Source organism: Alligator mississippiensis, chromosome 1 (assembly GCF_030867095.1).
Source record: "Alligator mississippiensis isolate rAllMis1 chromosome 1, rAllMis1, whole genome shotgun sequence".
Taxonomy (NCBI): Eukaryota; Metazoa; Chordata; order Crocodylia; family Alligatoridae; genus Alligator; species Alligator mississippiensis.
In genome coordinates this window covers 143534939-143557345 of record NC_081824.1, presented here as the reverse complement: position 1 = coordinate 143557345, position 22407 = coordinate 143534939, and the positions used below count along the sequence as shown (strand labels likewise).

At 45.0% G+C, this 22407-nt stretch overlaps 1 protein-coding gene across 4 annotated transcripts in view; it reads left to right on the top strand.

Annotated features, from left to right (window-relative positions):
* RPS6KA2 (ribosomal protein S6 kinase A2) overlaps positions 1-22407 on the top strand; it is a 534307-nt gene that overhangs the window by 385884 nt on the left and 126016 nt on the right. For all 4 annotated transcript variants that reach the window (XM_059714848.1, XM_059714854.1, XM_019479851.2 and 1 more), the window contains 3 exons: positions 9007-9087; positions 9950-10029; positions 20372-20478. In XM_059714848.1, the coding sequence (XP_059570831.1) occupies positions 9007-9087; positions 9950-10029; positions 20372-20478 (268 nt within the window). The remainder of the gene's footprint in view (positions 1-9006; positions 9088-9949; positions 10030-20371; positions 20479-22407) is intronic.

The following is a 22407-nucleotide window of genomic DNA, read 5'->3' as shown; positions in this document are numbered from 1 at the left end:
CAGACCTTTTTTAACAGTAGAAAACACTCTAAAGTAGTCTTTCTTTCTCTTTTCCTCTTATCTGAAATCCAGGAATTTGGCTGGGTAAGCTACAATCATCCTCCAGATAAAAATCCATGCCTCTTTCTAAACAGCTTCCCCACCTCCCTTCTCTGACCCATCATGTTAAATGAACACACTGAATGTGGATAACTTTTATTTCAAATTAGCATGTGCTTTCTCCACTGTTGCATGTAAGGATTACAATCTAGTCATTGCTGCTTTCTACCAGTCAGGTTAGTATCTGTTGTTTATGGTTAAGACACAACATGCAAGTCAGCGGCAAAGCCAGGGCTTTCTAACTCTGAGGTCTGTGCTCCTCTCTCTATATCATTTTTCTTCCTGTGTTGTACAACTTAATGAGTAGAGGCAAAATACACATTTTGGACCAAATCCAGTGCTGGATACACAGGGTAAAAGCTTTCCTGTCAATAAGAGTTCAGCAGATGAACCCTATTCTTAGTGAATAAATTATTTGCTTAGATAAGTAAACATCTTGTGTTAGTATGCCTATCACCTGCCAAACCACTGTGCAGTCTGCCTCCCTGTCTGTGCTCTGCTTAAACCTCTGCAAGTGGTGCAAATCTAAAAGGGGGCTGGTTGGGTTGAAGGCAGTACTTGGTCTTTTCAGCAAGATCCTTCACAGCACAGACAGATGGGTAGGAGCTAGTGCAACTCAGGCAGGATACTCCACTTTAAAGATCAGAAGTAACTGCATCTTTTAAGAGAAAAACCCATGCATATAGTCAAGTGATGGGAGCATACTAAATTGGAACATGATATAGGAAGCTTGGGGTATGAAGGCGCAGTGTAAAAGAATCTATAAACAAAATAAAAACAAAAAGAAGGCATCCATCTGAATAGGATGCCTTCATAGGCAAGATCATTTTGGAAAAGAATCCAGGCTAATGCAAGTTGTCTCCCATGCCAGCTGATCCAACAAGAGATAAAACATAGCTCTGCACACCCACATAATGACCTAGTCCTAGATAATAGGCTTGCGTGAAGCTTCGGGTGCCGATTTGATTTGGAGGAGATTCGGCCCGATTTCAGCAGCCAAATCTCCAAATCCAAATCGAATTGGGAGACCAATAAAAAGGTCCAAATCAATTTGGATAAGATTTAGAGAGCTTCTGAGATTCAGGCAGTCCCCATTTGATGTTCCAGGGAGCTGGACCTGGATTCCATGCCACTAAGTAGGGGGTGGAAGAGGGAGGGCTGGAGAAGGAAGGAGGGGAGCAGGGTGGGACCCCCATAGGCCCCATCCCCTGCCTACTCCTCCAGCCCCCCGAGCACCCTCTAACCCCCACCCATGGCTGCCCTGCCCAGTCCAGCTCCCAGCTCTTTAAAAAAAAAAAAAAATTAAAAAAAAAGCCCCACACTTACCAGATGCTGCTGTTGGGGGCTTGCAGCAGAGCCCCCCCCCCATGCAGTGGGGGGTAGCAGGGATTGCCCCCCTCTGCCTGGCAGGAGCCGGTGAGTGCAGGGCTTTTTTTTAAAGATCCAGGGTGCTGGGGCCAGGCAGAGCAGCCATTGACAGGGCTGGGAGAGTGGGTGGTGGATGGGGCCTGTTTGATTTGGAGATTTGGCCAATTCAGTGGCAGCTGAATCTCCGAATCAGATTTGGCCAAATCGATTCGGGACAGTGATTCAAATCACCAGATTGAGCCACTGTCCCCCAAGTCAGCCGAATCTGAATCCAAAGCAAATACTAGCTGCTTCGCACAGGCCTACTTGACAGTATCTACAATGTACCACAATGCTGCAGGAACAGAAGTGTGTTTTGAGCCACTGGCTGAGGTGTCATGGCCCCACAAGTACAATGACATATGCTGACTCCACTCTTATTTGCACAGACCAACCAGGCAGAACTCATCAATCTGAATGATGGAGCCCAAATGTGATACAGATCATGAACAGTCCATTTATGTGGCTTACTATAGGCCTGGATGTGAGCACTAAAAGTTTTGGGACAGTTTTGGTGCCTTAGACTCTGGCACAAAAGAATAAAGTGCAAAGGATAGAACATTTTCACTTTTCTTTTCAAAACTGCGGGAGTAGATTTCCTCAGGAGCTTCAGTCAGCCTGAGCTAGAATCTGGACATGTTGGAAAAGTTAAATGGAAAGCCTTATCTTTTCAGGAAGATCTTTTGCCATGGATCCTAGCTCGACCTACCACCAGTGCCAAAGATAAAAACAGGACCAGGAAGAGGATGAGCATATGCATATAGCAGGTGGCAGAATGGGATAGCATAAACCTTTCTTTCTCTTGCAGCAACAAAGCATTAAGGGTAAAGATAGGAGGGAAAGACTGTCTTGGTCTTGAATTACACTGCCTAGAACCTTGTTTTGTCACTTAGATACTACAGCAATTGGTGCTTAAGAAACAGCCAAGATGGAACAGAATTCCATCACCTGACACTGCCCTGACATACATCACTCTCTGGAGAGAACTAGATAACTTTAATGGGGCCATTTTGAAGTTTAATATCATGCACAGCTCAACATTGTAGGAGCAGGCCTGTGGGAGGAGGGGAATAGGAGGATCTCTGTAGTGCCACAGACTGTAAAAGGGTGTCTGAATAAGGGAATGAACAACCAGTTCTGTGACAGTGGGATGCCAGGGAAATCTAAGCTCACAAGGCTGCCGCCCAAAGGACCTCTGTAACACAATAAGGTGGGGAAAGCAAATCACTCACCTGCATGTCAAACTGTAATCCTTATTCCTTGCTTAAGGATGGATGTGCTTCAGCAACCTTTTGTGGTTTTTTGCTGCTACTGGCTAGGCAATTATCCCATCTTGGTGAAGGACACTTAAAAAGAGCTCATCTGCAAAGATAAAGCAATGTGCATTGTGCGATGATGTAGTATTTTCCTCAGTGCCCCATGCGCAGTCTGCTGCTTCTGTCACCACATGGGGAGGTGGATGGTATTGCAACATGACAGGTTGAGTAAGTCTCACAACATGTAATCGCTGTCCAGCCCAGTTACATTTAATGATCTGAGACAGCTGGGCACAGTGGGAAGAGTGGCAGAGAGACAGTTACACAGCATGGGTCCTCTGTTACGGTCACTGTGGCCAGCCAAACCTAGAAATCAGTTTTCAAAATGAATTTGTCTTACAGACAATAAAAGGGAATCCCAAATGGCAGTCCAAGGGAATACTGACCATTACCTACAGTCAGATGGAACATGCAGAATCAATATTGAAACCCATCCATGGCTTCCAACCCAACTCCTCTCAGTCTCCCCTTTACTGACAAATATTCTCCTCCCACAATATTCCAGTGCAATGCTGTCATCCTGTTTTAATACACCCACCCTTCCATATGGAACACTTTCCCAAAACAGCAAGTAACCCTCCTTGGTCTCACCAGCACAACAGGATGCTGGGCCTCCTATAAACACACCCATCCTGGACACATTTCAGAGACTACATATACAAGAGAGTGAGGGAGGACTGCTGTTGTTCATGTCTTTAGCTACCCAGCTGTACATATGTGATGCAAGTGTACACCCACATCAAAGACAGACAAATGCCAGCTCTGCTAATAATGATTATTACCTAAAGCTAAATCTTTTTCATAATGTGATGTAAAGAAATAAATGTCAGTGCAGCAGAGCATTGGATGGCATGGGGTGTGGGTGATGTAATGTCCTCTTTTGTCCTTGATGGGTATGCTAGTTTTACAAATGAGTTATGCAGTCATCAGTGGTGTGTGGGTGGGTGCCTGTTTACTTAGTCACCTCAGAGGGCTGATACATGGCTTAAACTAGGGCAGTCCTTCCTTGACACAGCTGAGGCCACACATTGTGCAGGCCATGCAATGCAGCGATGACCTGCTGGGACATGTCTGTGCTGCATGAGCTGTGCTGGCTGTACGTGCTCCCACAGACCCCCAGGCAGCACCAGCATCACACATCCCCCACCCCTCAGCAGTGCCAGGAGCTCATGCCCCTCTGACTCTCTGGTAGTGCTGGCAGAATGCAGCTCCATGCTCTCCACTGAACAGGTCCTGCTAGGGAACAGTGGGAGAGACAGCTGCAGGGGCTTACAGGCCAGCAGTAGGACAGACATGGCTTAAATGTATATTTTGGGGGGGTTGCCTTCATTTTGCACAGCTAGTTATGGGGTTGCACTCATATTAGTCTGAGTGGCCTAATAGAGTTCTATGCAGTTTAGCAGTGATTTCTAGGCCTGTGTGGGTAGGCAGCTATTCAATCCAGCTTTGGATCCAGCTGCTTCAGATGGTAGTGATCCGATCCAGAGCTCCAGACTGGGTTTCTGCTTTGATTTGGCCGAAGCGGCTCCGAAGCTTCAGAGCTGCCTCGGAGATTTGGCCATAGGGTATAATGGGGAATCAGTGAAATATCGATAACTTTGTTGTTTTCTGTCTGATTTGGATGAAACTTGCAGGGGTAGTAGCCTCCACTGAGAGCATGAAGCCTGCCAAGTTTCCAGAAGATCAGTGCCAGGGGTAGGGGGGAACTGCACCTCAAGCTGCTGACAGGCAAAACTCATGACATGGGTGACCCTGTGTGTTACGGTGCAGCAGGGTGAAAGCTGCAGGAATGGTGGCCCCTGCTGTGGCCACAAAGCCTGCCAGCTGTCGAAGAGATTGGTGCAGGGGTTCTGGGTTCTGGGGCCCTGCACCTCTAGCTGCTGACAGACAAAACTTGTGACATGGGTGCTTGTGCAACTGACTGTGTCTGTCTTAGGGCAGTTGATTGTCTGTATTGATTCTTTCCTCTCATAGATTCATAGATGTTAGGGTTGGAAAGGACCTCAATAGATCATCGAGTCTGACCCCCTGCATAGGCAGGAAAGAGTGTTGTGTTTAGATAACCCCAGCCAGATGCCTATCTAACCTCCTCTTGAAGACCCCCAGGGTAGGGGAGAGCACCACCTCCCTTGGAAGCGATTCCAGACTTTGGCCACTCTAACTGTGAAGAAGTTCTTCCTAATGTCTAGTCTAAATTTGCTCTCTGCTGGCTTATGGCCATTATTTCTTATAACCCCCAGGGGCGCCTTGGTGAGTAAAGCCTCACCAATTCCCTTGTGTGCCCCCATGATGAACTTATAGGCAGCCACAAGGTCACCTCTCAACCTTCTCTTGAAGAGGCTGAAGAGGTCCAGGTGCCCTAGTCTCTCCTCATAGGGCTTGGCCTGCAAGCCCTTAACCATATGTGTGGCCCTTCTCTGGACCCTCTCCAGGTTATCCACATCCCTCTTGAAGTGCGGCGCCCAAAATTGCATGCAGTATTCCAACTGCAGTCTGACCAGCGCCCGATAGAGGGGAAGTATCACCTCCTTGGTTCTGTTTGTCATGCATCTGCTGATGCACGATAAAGTGCCATTAGCTTTCCTGATGGCTTTGTCACACTGACGGCTCATGTTCATCCTTGAGTCCACTAGGACTCCAAGATCCCTTTCCACTTCCGTGCCACCAAGCAGGTCATTTCCTAGGCAGTATGTATGCTAGACATTTTTCCTCCCTAGGTGCAGCACTCTGTATTTCTCCTTGTTGAATTGCATTCTGTTGTTTTCTGCCCATATGTCCAACCTGTCCAGGTCTGCTTGCAGTTGTTTCCTGCCCTCCGGCGTGTCCACTTCTCCCCACAGTTTTGTGTCATCCGCAAACTTGGACAGAGTACATTTCACTCCCTCGTCCAAGTCGCTGATGAAGACATTGAAGAGTATCGGTCCAAGGACCAAGCACTGTGGGACCCCACTGCCCACACCCTTCCAGGTTGATACCGACCCATCCACTACAACTCTCTGGGTGCGACCCTCTAGCCAATTCGCCACCCACCGGACTGTGTAGTCATCCAAGTCGCAGCCTCTTAACTTGTTCACCAGTATGGAGGTGGTGGACTTCAGGAAAGCCAGAAGGCTTTCCTGAAGTCTAAGTAAACAACGTCAACCCCTACTCCTGTGTCCAGGTGTTTTGTAACCTGGTCATAAAAAGAGACTAGATTAGTCAGGTATGATCTACCTGCTACGAACCCGTGCTGGTTTCCCCTCAGCATAATTTTTCCTGCCATGCTTTTGCAAATGTGAGCCTTGATAATCTTTTCAAAGACTTTGCCAAGGATGGAGGTGAGACTGACTGGCCTATAGTTGCCTGGGTCCTCCTTCCTCCCCTTCTTGAAAATGAGGACCACATTGGCCCTTTTCCAGTCCTCCGGGACCTGGCCCGTGCGCCACGAGTGTTCAAATGTTCCCGCCAGTGGCTGTGCAATGATGTCAGCCAGTGCCTTCAGTACTCTCGGATGGAGCTCATCCGGGCCTGCTCTCCTTAGTCTCTGGTTTTGTAGGTGTTCAATGTTGCTAATTAACTGGCTACATTAGCTAGCAACTGTGTATTGAGCTGGTCCCTGAGTGAATCATGATTGATTGGTATCTGATAACACAGTAGCTTAGCAGCCAAGCCTGCAGTAGTTTCCCCCCACCCCCCCCACTCCTGCCCCAAGACACAGTCAGTTGCACAAGCACCCATGTGACGAGTTTTGCCTGTCAGCAGTTAGAGGTGCAGGGCCTCAGAACCCAGAAGCCCTACACCTATCTCCTCGACAGCTGGCAAGCTTCATGGCGGCAGCAGGGGCTACCATCCCTGCAGCTTTGACCCTGCTGCACCTTAACCCACACAGTGTCATCAATGTCATGAGTTTTGCTTGTCTGCACCTTGAGGTGCAGTTACCCCTAAACCCATGCACTTACCTCCTTGAAACTTGGCAGGCTTCGTGACCTCAGAAGGGGCTACTACCCCTGCAGTTTTCAGCCCGCTGCACATTAACACACACAGGGTCATTTGTGTCACGAGTTTTGCCTGTCGGCAGCTTGAGGTGCAGTTCCCCCTGAACCCCTACACCGATCTTCTTGAAACTTAGCAGACTTTATGGCCTCACCAGGGGCCACCACCCCTGCAGTTTTTACCCCCCTGTGTTGTAACACATAGACGTGACATGAGTTTGGCTTTCACAAATTTGGGGTGCAGTTCCCCCCGAACCCCTGCACTTATCTTCTTGAAACTTGCCAGGCTTCATGCTCTCCAAAGAGGCTACCACTCCTGCAAATTTCATCAAAATCATACAAAAAACCCCCTAAGTTATAGATATTTCATTGATTTCCCCATTATACCCTATGGCCAGATCTCCAAAGCGGCTCCGAAACTTTTCCGAAGCGCTTTGGCAGCTCCAAACCACTTCAGAAAGCCTAATGAAACCAGTGCTTCACTCTGGTTATGCTGCTTTGGACACTGAAGCGTCTGAAGCTTCTCCAGATCCAAAACAGTGTTCGAAGCCTCGCACCACCCTAGTGATTTCTCCCCCAGCATTCCTCCAAAAGGATCTAAGCAGCTACTAGCAGTCCACAGTGGGACTGAAATCCCATTTCAGATCTCTGTGGGATTCAAAATGGGATTCCTCTGCCTAGCTTTTCCATTGCATGATTTCATGACATGAAATGGGATTTGGGTTATAGTGGGTACATCTACATGAGTCACTTAATGACCATTGGACTAATTCTACTGTTCATTAGTGCAGCTGGCAAAATCTGTGCTAATGTGAAGTAGATTAGTCCAAAGGGCATAAAACATCACTTAAAAAGTGTTCATCTGCTCTAATGCAGTGAAACTTTAGTTGAATGGGCACTAAGCGTCACTTAAAAAGCATTCATCTGTGCTAATATGCAGCAGCACCATTTACAGTGCATCAAGTTAGTACCTGTTATGGCACATTAATGAAAGTGTAGACACAACCACTGTAACTCATTTTAACTAAAAAATGGCTTGTATGCAGGGAGGGGCACATCCAATGAAGTAAACCCTCTGCTTATAAAAGTTTAGGTTATACAGTTCTGATTTAGTTGTTATATATGGTGCAAATCTGCCCTGCCTTTTGTATTGAGGGACCAGCCTGATTAGCAAATGAGGATTTCAAGACCATACTTACTTGGCTGAATTGCACTGGGATATAGTCATGACTTGGTTGATGAAGTCTCCCACTTTTCAACATACTTCAGGCACATGCATGTGACAACCGCAGCACAAGAAGATGTCATGCATTGTTGTCTAAAATAGCCTCACAACATGCACAGTGGGTGTTCTGGCTGAGAAGTGAATTGATAATGTGGCATCTGGAAAAAAAAGAATAAAACCTTTAATCAAGAAAAAAAATGATGATGATCAAGAGACCTCAGTCTGGAAACTGCAAGCTATCTTGGTGCCTCAGCAGTCTGCTCAGTGCAGCTGCTACCCAATCTTCAGTTTCAGTTTTGATTAGTTTGCACCCGGTGAACCTCTAATTATTTTTTTCCTTTTACTGTCCATTCATTTGAACCAGAAATCATCACTCTTGCTTTTGCCCCCATAGTAATTACCCCTGCACATGGAAATAATACCTTCTTCTCTTACCTCAGCTGCTGACTTTTCTCTTTAATGATTATTTTTGATTGCAAGATTTAAAATAACAGATCTAGAGAGTGGTATACAGTGAGTCATCTTTACTGCTAATGTCAGCACGGTGTAACAAGCCCATTTAAATTCATGCAGGGTTAACCTGGCGGGCTTGGTTGCTGTTATGCTTTATGTATTTTTAAGAGGGATGCTAAATTTTATATAGGTTTACTTTTTTACATTAACATAATCTCTGAACATTAAACATGATATTCTCCCTGGTGTTTGGAATACAGTAGTGCCCCATTGCAGTAGGTAGTCCACAAACAGAAAGACGGACAGAAACAGACAGAGCCCTCTTCTAAAGAGTTCACTGCTTACGTAGATGAGACAATCAAGAGGATGGGTAAGGAAACAAAGGCTCAGAGTCGTGAATTGATTGGTCACACAGCAGGCTACTTTCAAGAGTCCAGAATAGAAACCAAGTCTCCTGAACTTCAGCCCCATTTTCTGTCTAGTGGACCACATCACCTTTTAATCTATTGTTATTCTTATTGTTCTTTCTTTATAGTTTGGGATCGGGTACGATCAAAAATGGAGAGAGATATTTTGGCAGAAGTGAACCATCCTTTCATAGTCAAGCTTCATTATGGTAAATATAAAAAAAAAAAAAGCATTTGCATTTACTCTTCAGTTTGTGGGGTGGAGGGAATTGTAACCAGATATGTTATTGTTTCACATAACTATCCTCTGCTCAGTACTACTCCATTTCTACTTATTGCAGGTATGTCACTAGTATGAGAAATTATTTTCTAGTCCTTGTTTCTTTGGAAAATTTCAGCAGATGGAGATCTTGGCTCCTCCTCTGTGAAAGTATATTAGATATAAAGTGTAATGTGATGCTAATGTGCTGTGAGGAGGTGCTGGTAGGATAACAAATATGAATATAGCAATCCCATCATCCACCATCATCAGGGGAAAAAATAGGAAACCAGAGCATCTAAGAATTAAAACTTGTTAATAATAAACACTAAGTAATTAAAATGTCCATAAATTAATGTAACAGCTTGCTTTATGAAAAGCAACTTCTTGCATACAACTGCTTGTCTCAACCCAACTGAAGAGTCCCATTGTTAGTGCTAAGGGACTTATGTGAACATTTTGAATAGGCAAAGCTCCCTTCTACAGTTTTAGTGCCTTCTGTGCCCAGCTATCTTTCTTCCTTCCCTCTACTCATTGTAAAGTGGTATTAGACCTACAGATACTAGGAATGGAAGGAAAAAAAATGTTAGTAATATACATCTATCTCCCAGCTAATGTCAGATTATTCCTTGTGGCCTAGGCAATATTGCACAATTTGGTAGAGAAGCTAAATGATTTATTTAAAAAATATGAAAGCTTAAAATGATAGGAGAATTATAGATTGGACAGTGTGGAATTAATCAATAATATTCATTCTTTGGAGACTGTGTAATGATTAAGACTTCCAATCTTTCCATCCTTTTCTAATGCAGCATTTCAAACAGAGGGGAAGTTGTATCTAATACTAGATTTCCTGCGGGGAGGGGACCTTTTCACACGGCTCTCTAAAGAGGTAAGCCCATAGATTTGTGTGAGAATTCAAAAAAAAATGTCCTGGATTTTCAGAATGCAAATAAGGTTGACGGAGGTGGGTGGACCTCTGGGCGGGGGGAGCGGTCTCCATTCTAATATAACTGAATTAAAGCTATAATATGTTATAATTTCTCTAAGCATATTTAATACTTGTGTTTACATCATGTAACTTTGTGGAGTGCTGCCTCACATAATATCCAGTCATTGGTTGCTGCTTCTTAGAAGCATAACCCCAGGCTTGCTAGCAAGATGCTTAGGCTGGCTGTAATGGGGAGAGAGTAGAAGTACCCAGCCAGATTCTCTACCTGGGGATGCTCATGCTTGAGATGACCATGTGTGGCAGGACAAGTTCTGAATGATAAGGTAGCCCTTGTATTTCCCTACCATTCAGTATCCTGACTTCCAGTGAGTAAAATTCCCATCTCTTTGTCCAGTTCTCTCCTCAGTCTGCTGACCTTATTGCAACAAGGTTCATTTAGTTAACCGGCTAATTGCCTTCCTCCCTGGGTTGTTTCTGAAACCTTGGGAATTAATACAGAATCATGATGGGCAAGATGTTGGTCCCACTGAACTGTGTGGCAAAACTCCCATTGACTTCAGTGAGGCAAGGATTTAATCTGCTTTGTGTCTCCACAAGGTCCTCTGGAGGCACTGTCAGGGCAGGGCACAGCAAAGCTGTCAAGTCCCATGAAAGGAGCACTGAGAGACTTATGGCACCATGCCTCAGCTTGTTAACCCTGATCTTTTTCTTCTGTCCCAATAATACGGTGCTCAGACGTGAAGAGAGATGGTAACTAATCCTTCAACTTCAGTGATCTTTCTCTAATTTAATGAAGACTGATCCAGAATCCTGGTTCTCATTTCCTGTGTTACTTTTTGTTAAAAATACATCATTCATAATACTGCACCTTTTAGCCTGTGTAGAACATTTGGTACAGACAGTATTCCACACTGCTTTACAGTTAAAAACCTATAGCATGATAGTTACATAACAAAAGAAAGCAGAGAGGAGAAAGTTCAGACATGCACACAGGAAAATAATTATTTTCAGGTGAATTCTAAAAAGAGAAAGACAGAATGAGGAAGAGAGACAGGATATAGACAGGGGCTGCAACAAAAAAGGCTTTTGCATTGGCCATGATACAGGCTATGATTTTGGTACAATAATTTTTGGTAGATTATTGACAGCATTGTGAGAGAAAATAATATTCATAAAAAGGTCACCAGTTAGATAGTTTTCACTATATCGGCATACAGAGAAGCTTTTAAATAATGCTGTATTTGTTATTAACACCATCACTGCTGTGTGCAATTAAAATCATTGGCTAATAAAAAGGTTAGCTGTTAGTTTGTTTAGCAGAATTAATGGCAGCTTGTACTTGCAATTAGTGTCTTCCTTGATTCTGAAACAACATGTCATACACTGTGAAGCTGTCATCATCAGTTCTACATCTGTCATTTTGTAAGACCTCTTTGTAAGGGGGAAAAAAAAATCTCTCTCAGCCTGCAGTGTCAATGGGCGCTGATAGACTTGCCAAAGCAATAACACCCAGCATTGGAAAGCAATCATCCGAGTCATCCAAAAACTCAATAATGTTCAAGCAGTTCATATCGCAAATTGCAACATGGAACCTACTGAACTCAAATTTTACCAATGTGTTATCCTCAAATGTGGAAGTGACATCAAAAACATTTACTGATGCAAGGTCAAGATATTTGATTTGACGGGGAACAAGTATTTGGCAAATCCTGAAATTGAAGCAGATTGGCAAAAGTAGAAACATCATACATGTAAATTTGGGTTTTCCTGCAGAGTTTGTTGCTCCCAGGCATCACATTGGACCATGCACCTGGGACTGCAACATGTTGAGCCAGGACAAAGCAACTCCAGCTGGCAGGGAACCCCAGGGGCCAGTCTGCCTGCTTGGGGCTACTCTGATTTAGCTCAACATATGGCAGAGGGGCTGGTTGGGGCATGAGGGTGCTTGCTACAGTGCAAGGGCTAGCCGGCAGGCAGCCCCCACACTGAAGCACCCTCATGCCTTAGCCAGTCCCATCAGTGTCTACATGTGCACTGCTGTAGGATAGTACTTGTGTCTGGTAGTACTACCTATTTAGCCAGCTCCACAGTAAACATCACGTGTAGTAAACATCACATGTAGATGTGCCCTGTGTGTTAAAATGTAGATAGGAGTGTGGGTCTCCAAAGTGAAGGAAGTTACAGGAGGGAAGAGAGAGATAAGGTGCATGTGAATAATGCAAACCAGATTTCTAAAGCATTGCTCTAATCTAAAAGGTGATGTTTTTAAATTTACAGAGTGTAGTCATAGTAAATAGTTATTTTTTGGAAAAAGTACTACAGTATTTTCACTTACAGATCAACTCTGGTGTTGCCTCTTGCTAGCAGAAGACAGGAAGACAGAGAAGGGCAACAAGGATGATTAGTGGTATGGAAAAGCTTCCATGTGAGAAGAGACTAAAGAGCCTGAGCCTCTTCAGTTTAAAAAAGAGATGCTTGAGGGGGAACATGATAAGGATTTACAAAATATTAAATGTTGAAGAGAAAATATATAGGGATTTATTATTTACTGTCTCTCACAATACAAGAACTAGCAGTCATAAAAGGAAACTAATTTTTAAACTAACAAAAAAGAAGTTCCTTTTCACACAGCGTGTAATTAAAGTGTGGAACTCATTGCCACCAGATGTTGTGGAAGCAGAGATTTAGCCAGATGCAAAAAGGGATTGAACAGATTATTGGAGGAAACGAGCATCAATAGCTATTGAGCATGGGAGTTAGGGGTACAGCCTCAGAATTCAAACTTTCTAGCCTTTAAATGGTAGAAGCTGGAAGTGAGAGAGGAACAGTGGAAGAAAGCCTGGTTATACCCACTTCACGCTCCCTTTCAGCATCTATGCTGCCTCTGTGCAGCACAGGATACTAGGCAAGATAAACCTGTGGTCTGACTGAGGAAATGGCAGTTCTTATGGTTTTAAGAACATTATATTCTAGGGATACCAGTGGTTATGCTCATCCAAAGTTAGAAGTCTCAGACGGAACCCTTGAGCAGGATCCTGGGCAGGATCCCCTGGGAAGCCAGTCTGAGGGGAATAGGAGTCCAGGTGAGCTGGTTGTATATTAAAGAAAACTTACTGGGGGTGCAGTAACAAACCATCCCAATGTGCAGGAAGAATAGGAAATGTGGCAAGCAACTAGCTTGGCTTAGCAGAGAACTCTTCAGTGAGTTTAAACACACAAAAGAAGCTTTCAAGAAGCAGAAGCTTGGACAAACAATTTGGAAGGAGTATAAGAATATTGCTTGGGCATGCAGAGATAAGTCAGGAAGGCCAAAGCGCAATTCAAGTTGCAGCTAGCAAGGGATGTGAAGGATAACAAGAAGGGTTTCTACAGGTATGTAAACAACATGAGGAAGGTCAGGGAAAATGTGCAACCCTTACTGAATGGGGGAGGCAACCTAGTGATGGATGATGATGAAAAAACTGAAGTACTCCAATGCCTTTTTTACCTTGGTCTTCACAGGCAAGGTCAGTTCCCAGACTATTGTACCAGGTAGCATAGTTTGGGGAGAAGATGAGCAGCCAACAGTAGTGAAAGAACAGGTATGGGGCTATTTATAAAAGTTGCATGTGTACGAGTCCATGGGGCTGGATGCAGTGCATCCAAGGGTGCTGAGGGAGTTGACTGATGCGATTGCAGAGTCGTTGGCCATTATCTTTAAAAACTCATGGTGATCAGGGGAGGTCCTGGATGATTGGGAAAGGGCAAATATAGTGCCCATTTTTAAGAAAGGGAGGAAGGAGGGTCCAGGGTACTATAGGTCAGTTAGTCTCACCTCAGTCCCCAGAAAAATCATGGAGCAGGTCCTCAAAAGAAACCATTTCTAAGCACTTGGAGGAGAAGAAGATGATATTAGGAACAATCAAACCTGGATTCACCAAAGGCAAGTCATGCCTGATTAACCTGATTGCCTTCTACGATGAGACGACTGGCTATGTGCATGTGGGGAAAGCAGTGGACATAACATACCTTGACTTTAGCAAGGCTTTTGATACCAACTCCCACAGCATTCTTGCAAGCAAGCTGAGAAAGTATGGGTTGGAAGAATGGACTCTTAAGGTGGATAGAAAGCTGTTTGGATTGTTGGGCTCAACTGGTAAATAATCAAAGGCTCAATGTCTAGCTGGCAGCTGGTATCAAGTGGATTGCCCCAGTAGTCAGTCCTGGGGCTGGTTTTGTTTAATATCTTCATCCCACCTTCCAGATTGTTAATGTAGTGCACCCTCAGCAAGTTCACAGATTAAACTAAACTGGGGAGTGTAGTAGATACACTGGAGAGTAGGGCTAGGATACAGTGACCCAGAAAAATTAGAAGATTGAGCCAAAAGGAATCTCATGAGGTTCAACAAGGACAAGTGCAAAGTCCTGCACCTAGAATGGAAGAATCCCATGCACTGTTACAGCTTGGGGACTGACTGGCTAAGCAGCAACTCTGCAGAACTGGAGCTAGAGGTTACAGTGGACAATAAGATGGATATGAGTCAGCAGTGTGCCCTTGTTGCCAAGAAGACTAACAGCATACTGGGCTGCATTAGTAGGAGTGTTGCCAGCAGATCGAGGGAAGTTATTATTCCGCTCTGTTTTGCACTGGTGAGGCCACATCTGGAGTACTGTGTCCAGTTTTGGGCCTCCTACCATAGAAAGGATGTGGACAAGTTGGAGAAAGTCTGGTGGAGAGCAGTGAAAATGGTTAGGGGGTTTAGGTGAGAAGGTTACCTAGAGAGGTGGTGGAATCTCCATCCTTGGAGGTTTTTAGGGCTCAACTTGTCAAAGCTCTGGCTGGGATGGTCTAGTTGGGGCTGGTCCTGCTTTGAGCAGGGGGCTGGACTAAATGACCTCCTGAGGTCCCTTCCATCTCCACAACAAATGTAACGTGCTGCACAAGGGAGCAAGGAAGGTCTGACGGCTGGAGGGAACCACTGGCAGTAAGGGTGGAAAGTGGACCCAGCCATGAGGTCTAACGTAATGTGCAGATTGTAGCAGCTGAGCAGGGAAACTAGGCAATGGCCTGGAGAGCAGAAATAATGCTGTCTCCTGTAGCAGCTGCCAGAAGCAGTTCTACTCCCTGTGGGGCAAGAAGTTTTCCTGTCACAGCTGCTGACCTGCTGCTTTTCATGCTCACTTGCTCAGGTGCAGCAGCATCAGAGTTGATCACCTCTGCTTCTGTCTGCTCCTGAGATTCCAGTCCTTTCCGTCTCTGCTCCAAAAGACATGGTGAAAGATGCTTTAGCCACCAAGGGAAGGGAACCATAAGCATTTCTGACTTGCACTACTGACCACCAGAAAAAGGAGACAACTCCCAAGACTATCACTTAGGGCTATAGCATTATCCTGCCTTCTCATTAGGTAACCTGAGTTGGATACATTCCTGAGGAAATTGAGCATTTTCCACACCACAGAGTGAGAGAAGAGCTGGGACAAATTACTCAGACATTACTCTACCCAGCTGTGCCAATTTGCTCTATGGGATTTCTCTGATATCGCTCTACTCTGTATCCTATTCCAAACCTACTCCATGTAACCAATAAAGTTCTCCTTTGTACCTAGCATGGGAGACTTATTGGGAGTGGGTCTAAATTATGCCTTGGGGTACCCTTGGTTTGGCTGACTAAGGGAGACCACTATTTGTGCTGCAGACTGAGGGAAGCATCCCAAGTTCTTGAAGTGGGTTGAGTACCCTCAAGGATGACTAGGCCTGTGTTATCCTGGGAGGCACAGAGTCAGGATCCAGTCAGCCCCTGGGTGGTGGCAACAATACCCCCAGGCTAGCAGGTGTGCTCCAGGAAGGGGCTCGGCCAGATGTGAGGCAGCCCCAGGGAGGCACTTGGAGCCTGGAAGGTGGTCAGGCACAGTGAGGTGGCTGGCTCAGTGCAGGAGCACCCCTTACTGGCTTGCCACAGTGACACTCTATCAGTTAAAAGGCAACTCCAGGGCATCCAATATCCTCCCCAGACTAGACTCTTTGAGGAGTCATTTCTGGTCCAGTATGAATTCTGTCTGTGATGGCATTAGAGTAATATCTGGGTAATTTGTCCCAGCTCTTCTCTCACTCTGTGGTGTGGAAAATGCTCAATTAGATCTAAAGCTAGATCTTTAAAATATGATATGAATTTTAAAATGGCATCCTGATAGGAATGTTACTGTATCTGCTGTAACTGAGTCAGGGAATTGTGTGTGGAATAAAGATGGTGAGAACAAGTCTTGCTTGTTGGTGTGAAGGAGTTTAATCCCAGGTAGATAACTGCACAGAGAACAATACTTACAATGTTATGTAGGCATCTGAAACACAGCAGGAAGGCTTTTTTAAATGAAAAAGAACTAAAGAGAACAAAAATAAATGTATATTAAGAAAGGTAAATATCTCCAGTTTGTGGTGACAGCAATTTTTAATGGCCACGATCTATTGGCTTCTTATACAAATCATCTCATCTTTGGTAGGAGAAATACCATATCTTGCCTCCAAAGTAAAATCATAAATTCTGAACAGATAAAGAACTATGTCAGATAAAGTAGGTTTTTTTCCCCCAAAGTCTAAATGCTAGCCTCAGATTTACGTTCAACTCTAAAAAGTGCAGCTTCTTCCTGAGTGTGTCCCATAGTGATGTACTGGCTTCCCTTGACCTTTGGCCTTCAAGCATTAGTCCCAGCACCTTGGTAGTTCTCAATATGAATTGGATTTCAAGATCTACAACTCTTAGTTACATCTTGTTGATCTCTACTCATTGGTTGTTCTCTGCCAAAATAATGTGGCAGAAAACATTATAGAAAAAAGTGTGTTAGTTATGATTTCCTAGTTGGATAACTGATTCTACTCCCATTGACTTAACTAGATTTAGAACAAAGTGCATAGTATTACAATATGTGAGTCTGAAAAGCTGTGGCTGAATGTATTATTCTGTCATTTTGCAATGCATAACTTCCATAGGATATGAAGATAGAGATTAGTTATTTTCCTCTCTTCCTTTGCTTTCCTTTCCTGCTTAAATTGCATATCCTAGATGGAGTATATTTATTTTTATGCTTAAACTTCTTTTTTTTTTAAATCAAGGTCTTCAGTTCAAAATCCTGATGCTTTATGGCCCGAGTAGTAGTATCCTTAATTAGGATTATGCAACTTTTTCTGTCAATCTCTTGTTCTTCAGTTTCTGTTTCAAGTTTCCTGCAATTTTGAATCTGAGCTTTTGAATATTTCAGCTTTTTTCAGCAATGGACTTTTCTAGTCACTACTATGCTGAGTAATTCTTAGTCACGTATGTAGTATAAATATTTATTGAGGTGGCTTGTTCTATTTACTTTTACATGATATATTTATGCTTTTATGCTCAATGTGTATTCTTATCTTCCTGCACAGTTACATATATACACATTTTATAATGACCCTTTAGTTATAGGTTGAAAAAATACCATATTTACTCAAATACAAGAGGAGGTGCTCCCCCCACCCCTAAGTCAGCATGAGGGGAAAAGCCCCTCATCTTATAACTGCATACAAGGAAAACTCATTAAATACATTGTCTGTCATTAAACTGCTGTCAAAAGCAGCATGTGCTCAGTAACGGAAACCAACCATGACATTGATTAAATGCAGCCAACACTGAGCATGACTATAAAACAGATGGCCATATGGGGTAAACATACTGATAGGGACCTTTCTTGTGCGCAAAGCCCTTAAAAGAACACTGGCAGTTGCTCGCCCCAGGAGGGAACAAGCACCAGACCTGAAGGTACTGCAATACCAAACCAACACTCAGAGGGGCCAGAGCAAGCTCCAACACCCTCCCCTCCAAAAACCCCACAGGGAACTGGCACCAAGCATGGACGTACTGAGACACCGGGCCAGCCATGACACCCTCTCTTTCAGTTTCTGGGGATTTTTTTTAATGGAAAATTTTTCATGCCCCAGGTCAAATTAGCCAGATCAGTTCCAAATCCTTTGAATCATTCAAGAACCATACGTGGCCCTACTACTGGCAAGTATCCTCCACCCCAGACTTTTCAGCCTGGATCTTCAGATTCTCCCAGGTCTTTTTGCGGGCATCCTTTGTACAGGCCTAACCCCAGAGGCTTGGGGTTCAGATGCCCCCAAGGTTTTGCTTTCCCTCAGCTGTATGGCTGCAGGAGCAAGCTAGGGAGGAGTCTCCCATTTCCATAAAAATCAGCATGTAGCCAAGATCCTCCCACTGGAAACTGGCCAGTGGGAAGCTAACTATGAGGCTCTCGTAGGGAGTCCTGTTCGCATTCAGACAAGGGCACAACCGTCCACTACAGAGTGCCATTGTTTAATTTCTAAAACAGAAAGCATATTGTGGTGGAGCACCTTTGGGGGGCTCATCACATGGCAGGGGCTGCAGTAGGCTGGGACAGAGCCCAGCAGGGAAGGCATCCAGGTGAACCCCCCCCCAGATCTAAGGGGGGAGGTGTGTGGCGGAGCACCTTTGGGGTGCTCGCCACTTTAGGGCTCTCACAGGCTCTGAGGAGAGCCTGCTTGGAGGAGCAGCAGGGGAAACATCCCCCATGTACCATTTAAAGGGGGAAGGTGTGTGGCAGGGCACTGGTGGTGCCTGCCACTTTAAGACTGGGGCCAAGCAGCCAACAGGTGCTTAATTGCAGTAGCCATTTTAAAGCTCTGGCCATCCATATAGACAGGGCAGTTCACTGCTGGCAGCCCAGGCAGCAATATCACCTGGCGGTGATGGGGGCAAGGCATGGCTGCGGCCACCTGAGCCCTGTGGGGGGTGCAAGACCCAGAGAAAATGTAGTTGGGCCCAGGCACAGCTATGGCCACCTGAGACCACCAGGAAGGGGAGCCCCCATGGCCCTGAGTGAGGGGGCGGTGTGTAGCCCTGAGTGAGGGGGTGGCCCCAGTGAGGGGGGTGGAGATCTGAAGCCCCAAGTGAGGGGGGCAGAGATGAGTAGTCCCAGTGAGGGGGCTGTGTGGAGCCCCAGTGAGGGGTCGGTGATGAGAAGCCCCAGTAAAGCAGGGGGAAAAACCAGAGGGCTGAAAGCCCAGTGTGCTTACATATGTATTTATAGAGTTGCCCCTGGAAGGGTCCAGAGCAAGCTTAGACCTGGTTGGGTAATTGGCTGGCCAGTACCCCGGTGAGGGTCGCGGGAGAGGCCCGAAAGACTATACGTCTGCCACCCAAGGAATGGACTAGCTAAGCCTATGTTCTAAGGGGCCCGCTTCAAAAGGGAGCAAGGCAGAATAAGTTGCCGATGCATGAAAGAGACCCTGTGTGAGAGGCCCTGGTGAGAGGAGGGCGGTATGAATGTGTGTGTGACTGAGGCCTGACAATGAGGCCTAAACTTGGGAGCACTGTAACATCAGGATGCCATCTGCAAGGCATGGGCTGCAGTGTAGGGGAGGTACAGAGCTGCAGATAGTGCCCCCTGGCATCAGGGCATGAATGGGCAGCCTCCTACCTTAATTAACAACTATTAATTAACTAAGAACAAGGCATGGCAGGAAAGTCAGGTGGGTGGTGTGCCCAAAGGCAAGTGGGGAACCTAGCACTGTGGCTAGGCGGGGAGCCCCACTTTGCCATACATGTAAATTCATTTTCATTCAGAACAGGTCCACATCTCAGTTTATGGGAATTTGTGAATGAAATGTTGAGATTTTAGTGAACTAAAAGTACATCCAGGTATCAAGGATATGGTTGGTGCTCTTGTGTGTGCTGCCCAAAAGTATGGCCATGCCCACCAAATCACAAACCAAACCTGGAAATAAGGTAGGGAATCCTTCTGGAGGGAGTTTGAGCACAGTGGCATTGGGGTTGGGAAGTCACTTTCAAGGCATCTTCTCTGACTTATTTCTGCATGTGGAGCAAGTCACAGGTGGGGGTGCGCAGTCCTCTCAGCAGCAAGCACAAAATTACAGTGGTAGTAATATAGACATCCTCTAAGGATCTTGCTGTAAACTCACAAATTTTCCTATCGACTTCAATGGCTATAGGATCAGGCCCGAATGTTAATAAGTATGTGATATTGTCTAAGCATACCAGAAAGAAGAATGAAAGCAGCATGTTTTAAGTGATAGAAAGAATTAATACATTTTTGCTTTGTAAGAAATGAGGACCTGATAAAAATGGTTTATATGCTTTCAGGCAAATACTGGCAGAGTGAATCTTATCTTCTGGTCTTTCTGGCATTTCAGAGTTAGAGATTTCTCCCCTGTGGTTGCTTATAGTAAGTCAGTCTCTTACTGTGTCATAAATAAACTTGTCCTTCTGTTTCTGGCTAGGTAATGTTTACAGAAGAGGACGTCAAGTTCTACTTAGCTGAGCTGGCCTTGGCTTTAGATCACCTCCACAGTCTTGGAATTATTTACCGGGATCTAAAACCAGAAAAGTAAGTAAATGAAAATACGCAAGCCTTTTCAATTGCTTTTATTCGTTTCTGTTGCTTATTATACTAGTAGGTGACAAAATGCCAAAGGCCCTTTCCTGTTCCTCATCTTATGTGTCTGCTTATATATCCCTCATCTGCACGTATCTGAGCAAAGGGACTACTAGGCATTGTTCATTGCAGATGGGGGACTGAAATGCAGGGTCGTTGAAGTGACTAGCACACAGTTACAGAAAAGAAGGATGTTGGCTGAGCTAAGAATTGAACTGAGGTTGTTTAAGTCACAGTCTAATGCCTTATCAATAAGGGTATCCTTCCTACCATTCTAACCCAAGATGAGGGGACATAACTGGCTGTAGTCCAGTGTTATGTGGTCAGCCAGAGTGGTTGCTCTATTACCTGAAACCAAATAGCCCCATTTTAAAAACAATATGGATAAAGGCCTAATTCTGATTTCAGTAGTAATGATTAAAATGTCATTCCTGTAGATTTGAGCCATTTTAATTTGGTTTTAATCCTGATGTGATGTAAACAGTGTGGTGCAGGTCTGCTGCCAGTTTAAGTGTGTCTAGGCAGGTTTCAGTTTTGATAGGAACATTGTTTAAAATAAATTAAAATAAATTAGTAGGTTTGAATACTAGTAAGCCTACTGAATCAAAAGAGAGAACTTCCAGGATTTTTTTAAATACCTTTAGTAACTATCCCAATTACTTCACTAGAGATTATTTTAGTTAAAATTTTCCATAAAAAACATAATGTTTTAAAAATGAGTGTGTGTGTGTGTGTGTGTGTGTGTGTGTGTGTGTGTGTGTGTGTGTGTGTGTGTGTGTGTGTGTCCCATATTCGGAGCAGTGGATAGCAACCCCTGGTATAGTAAATGGGCAGCCTCCTGCCTGAGTAACATCATAATTATTATTCCATCAAGGCGTGGGAGACAAAGGAGGGTGGTTAACCCATAAACAGAGGACCAGGCTAACATTGGATAGGCCCAGGAATGGCCCCCTGTCACAAGCATGTTCCATTGGTGGAGGAGGACAGGCTAGGCCCCACCAAAGTTGGAAGGATCGAGACCACTGCCACCAAGAAGAAGCAACATGTGATGGTGGCTGAAGACTCACTTTTGACTCAAAATCTGCTGCTTGCCTGGAGCCTGAATCTGAGATATCACAGAAGGATTACTGAGACTCATCTGGCCCTCTGACTACTACCCCATGCTGCTCATCCATGTGGGCCTCAATGATACTGTGAGGGGAGACCCTGAGCAGGTCAAAAGTAACTACCGGGCTCTGGGTGCAAGGGTGAAGGGGACAGGGGCTCAGGTGTTGTTGTCCTAGATCCTTCTGGTCATGGTGAAGGGCCCGGGCAGGAGAAAACACATGCTGCAGATCCATGCCTGGCTACACAGTTGGTGTCACCAGAAGGGTTTTGGCTTCTTTGACCATGGGTTCTTGTTCCAAGAAGGATTGCTAGGAAGAGATGGGATCCATCTGACAAAGAGAGGGAAGACCATCTTCACAGGCAGGTTTGCTAACCTAATGAGGAAGACTTTAAACTAGGTTTGCCAGGGAATGGAGACCAAAGCCCTGAGGTAAGCAGGAAAGTGGATGACCTGGAGGAAGTGCAAGTAGGAGGGGAGAAATCAGGGCAATCAGCTAGTTACCTTCGGTGACTGAACATGCATACACGTAGCCTGGGAAAAAAGCAAGAAGAATTGGAAATCCTTGCACAGTCACAGAACTATGCGATTGGAATAACAGAGACTTGGTGGGGTAGCTTGCATGACTAGAGCACTGGTATGGATGGGTACAAACTGTTCAAGAAGGACCGGCAGGGGAGAAGAGGAGGAGAAGTTTAGCTTTATGTTAAAGAGCTGTATAATTGCTCCGAGCTCCAGTATGAGACTGGAAATAGGCCTGTTGAAAGTCTCTGGGT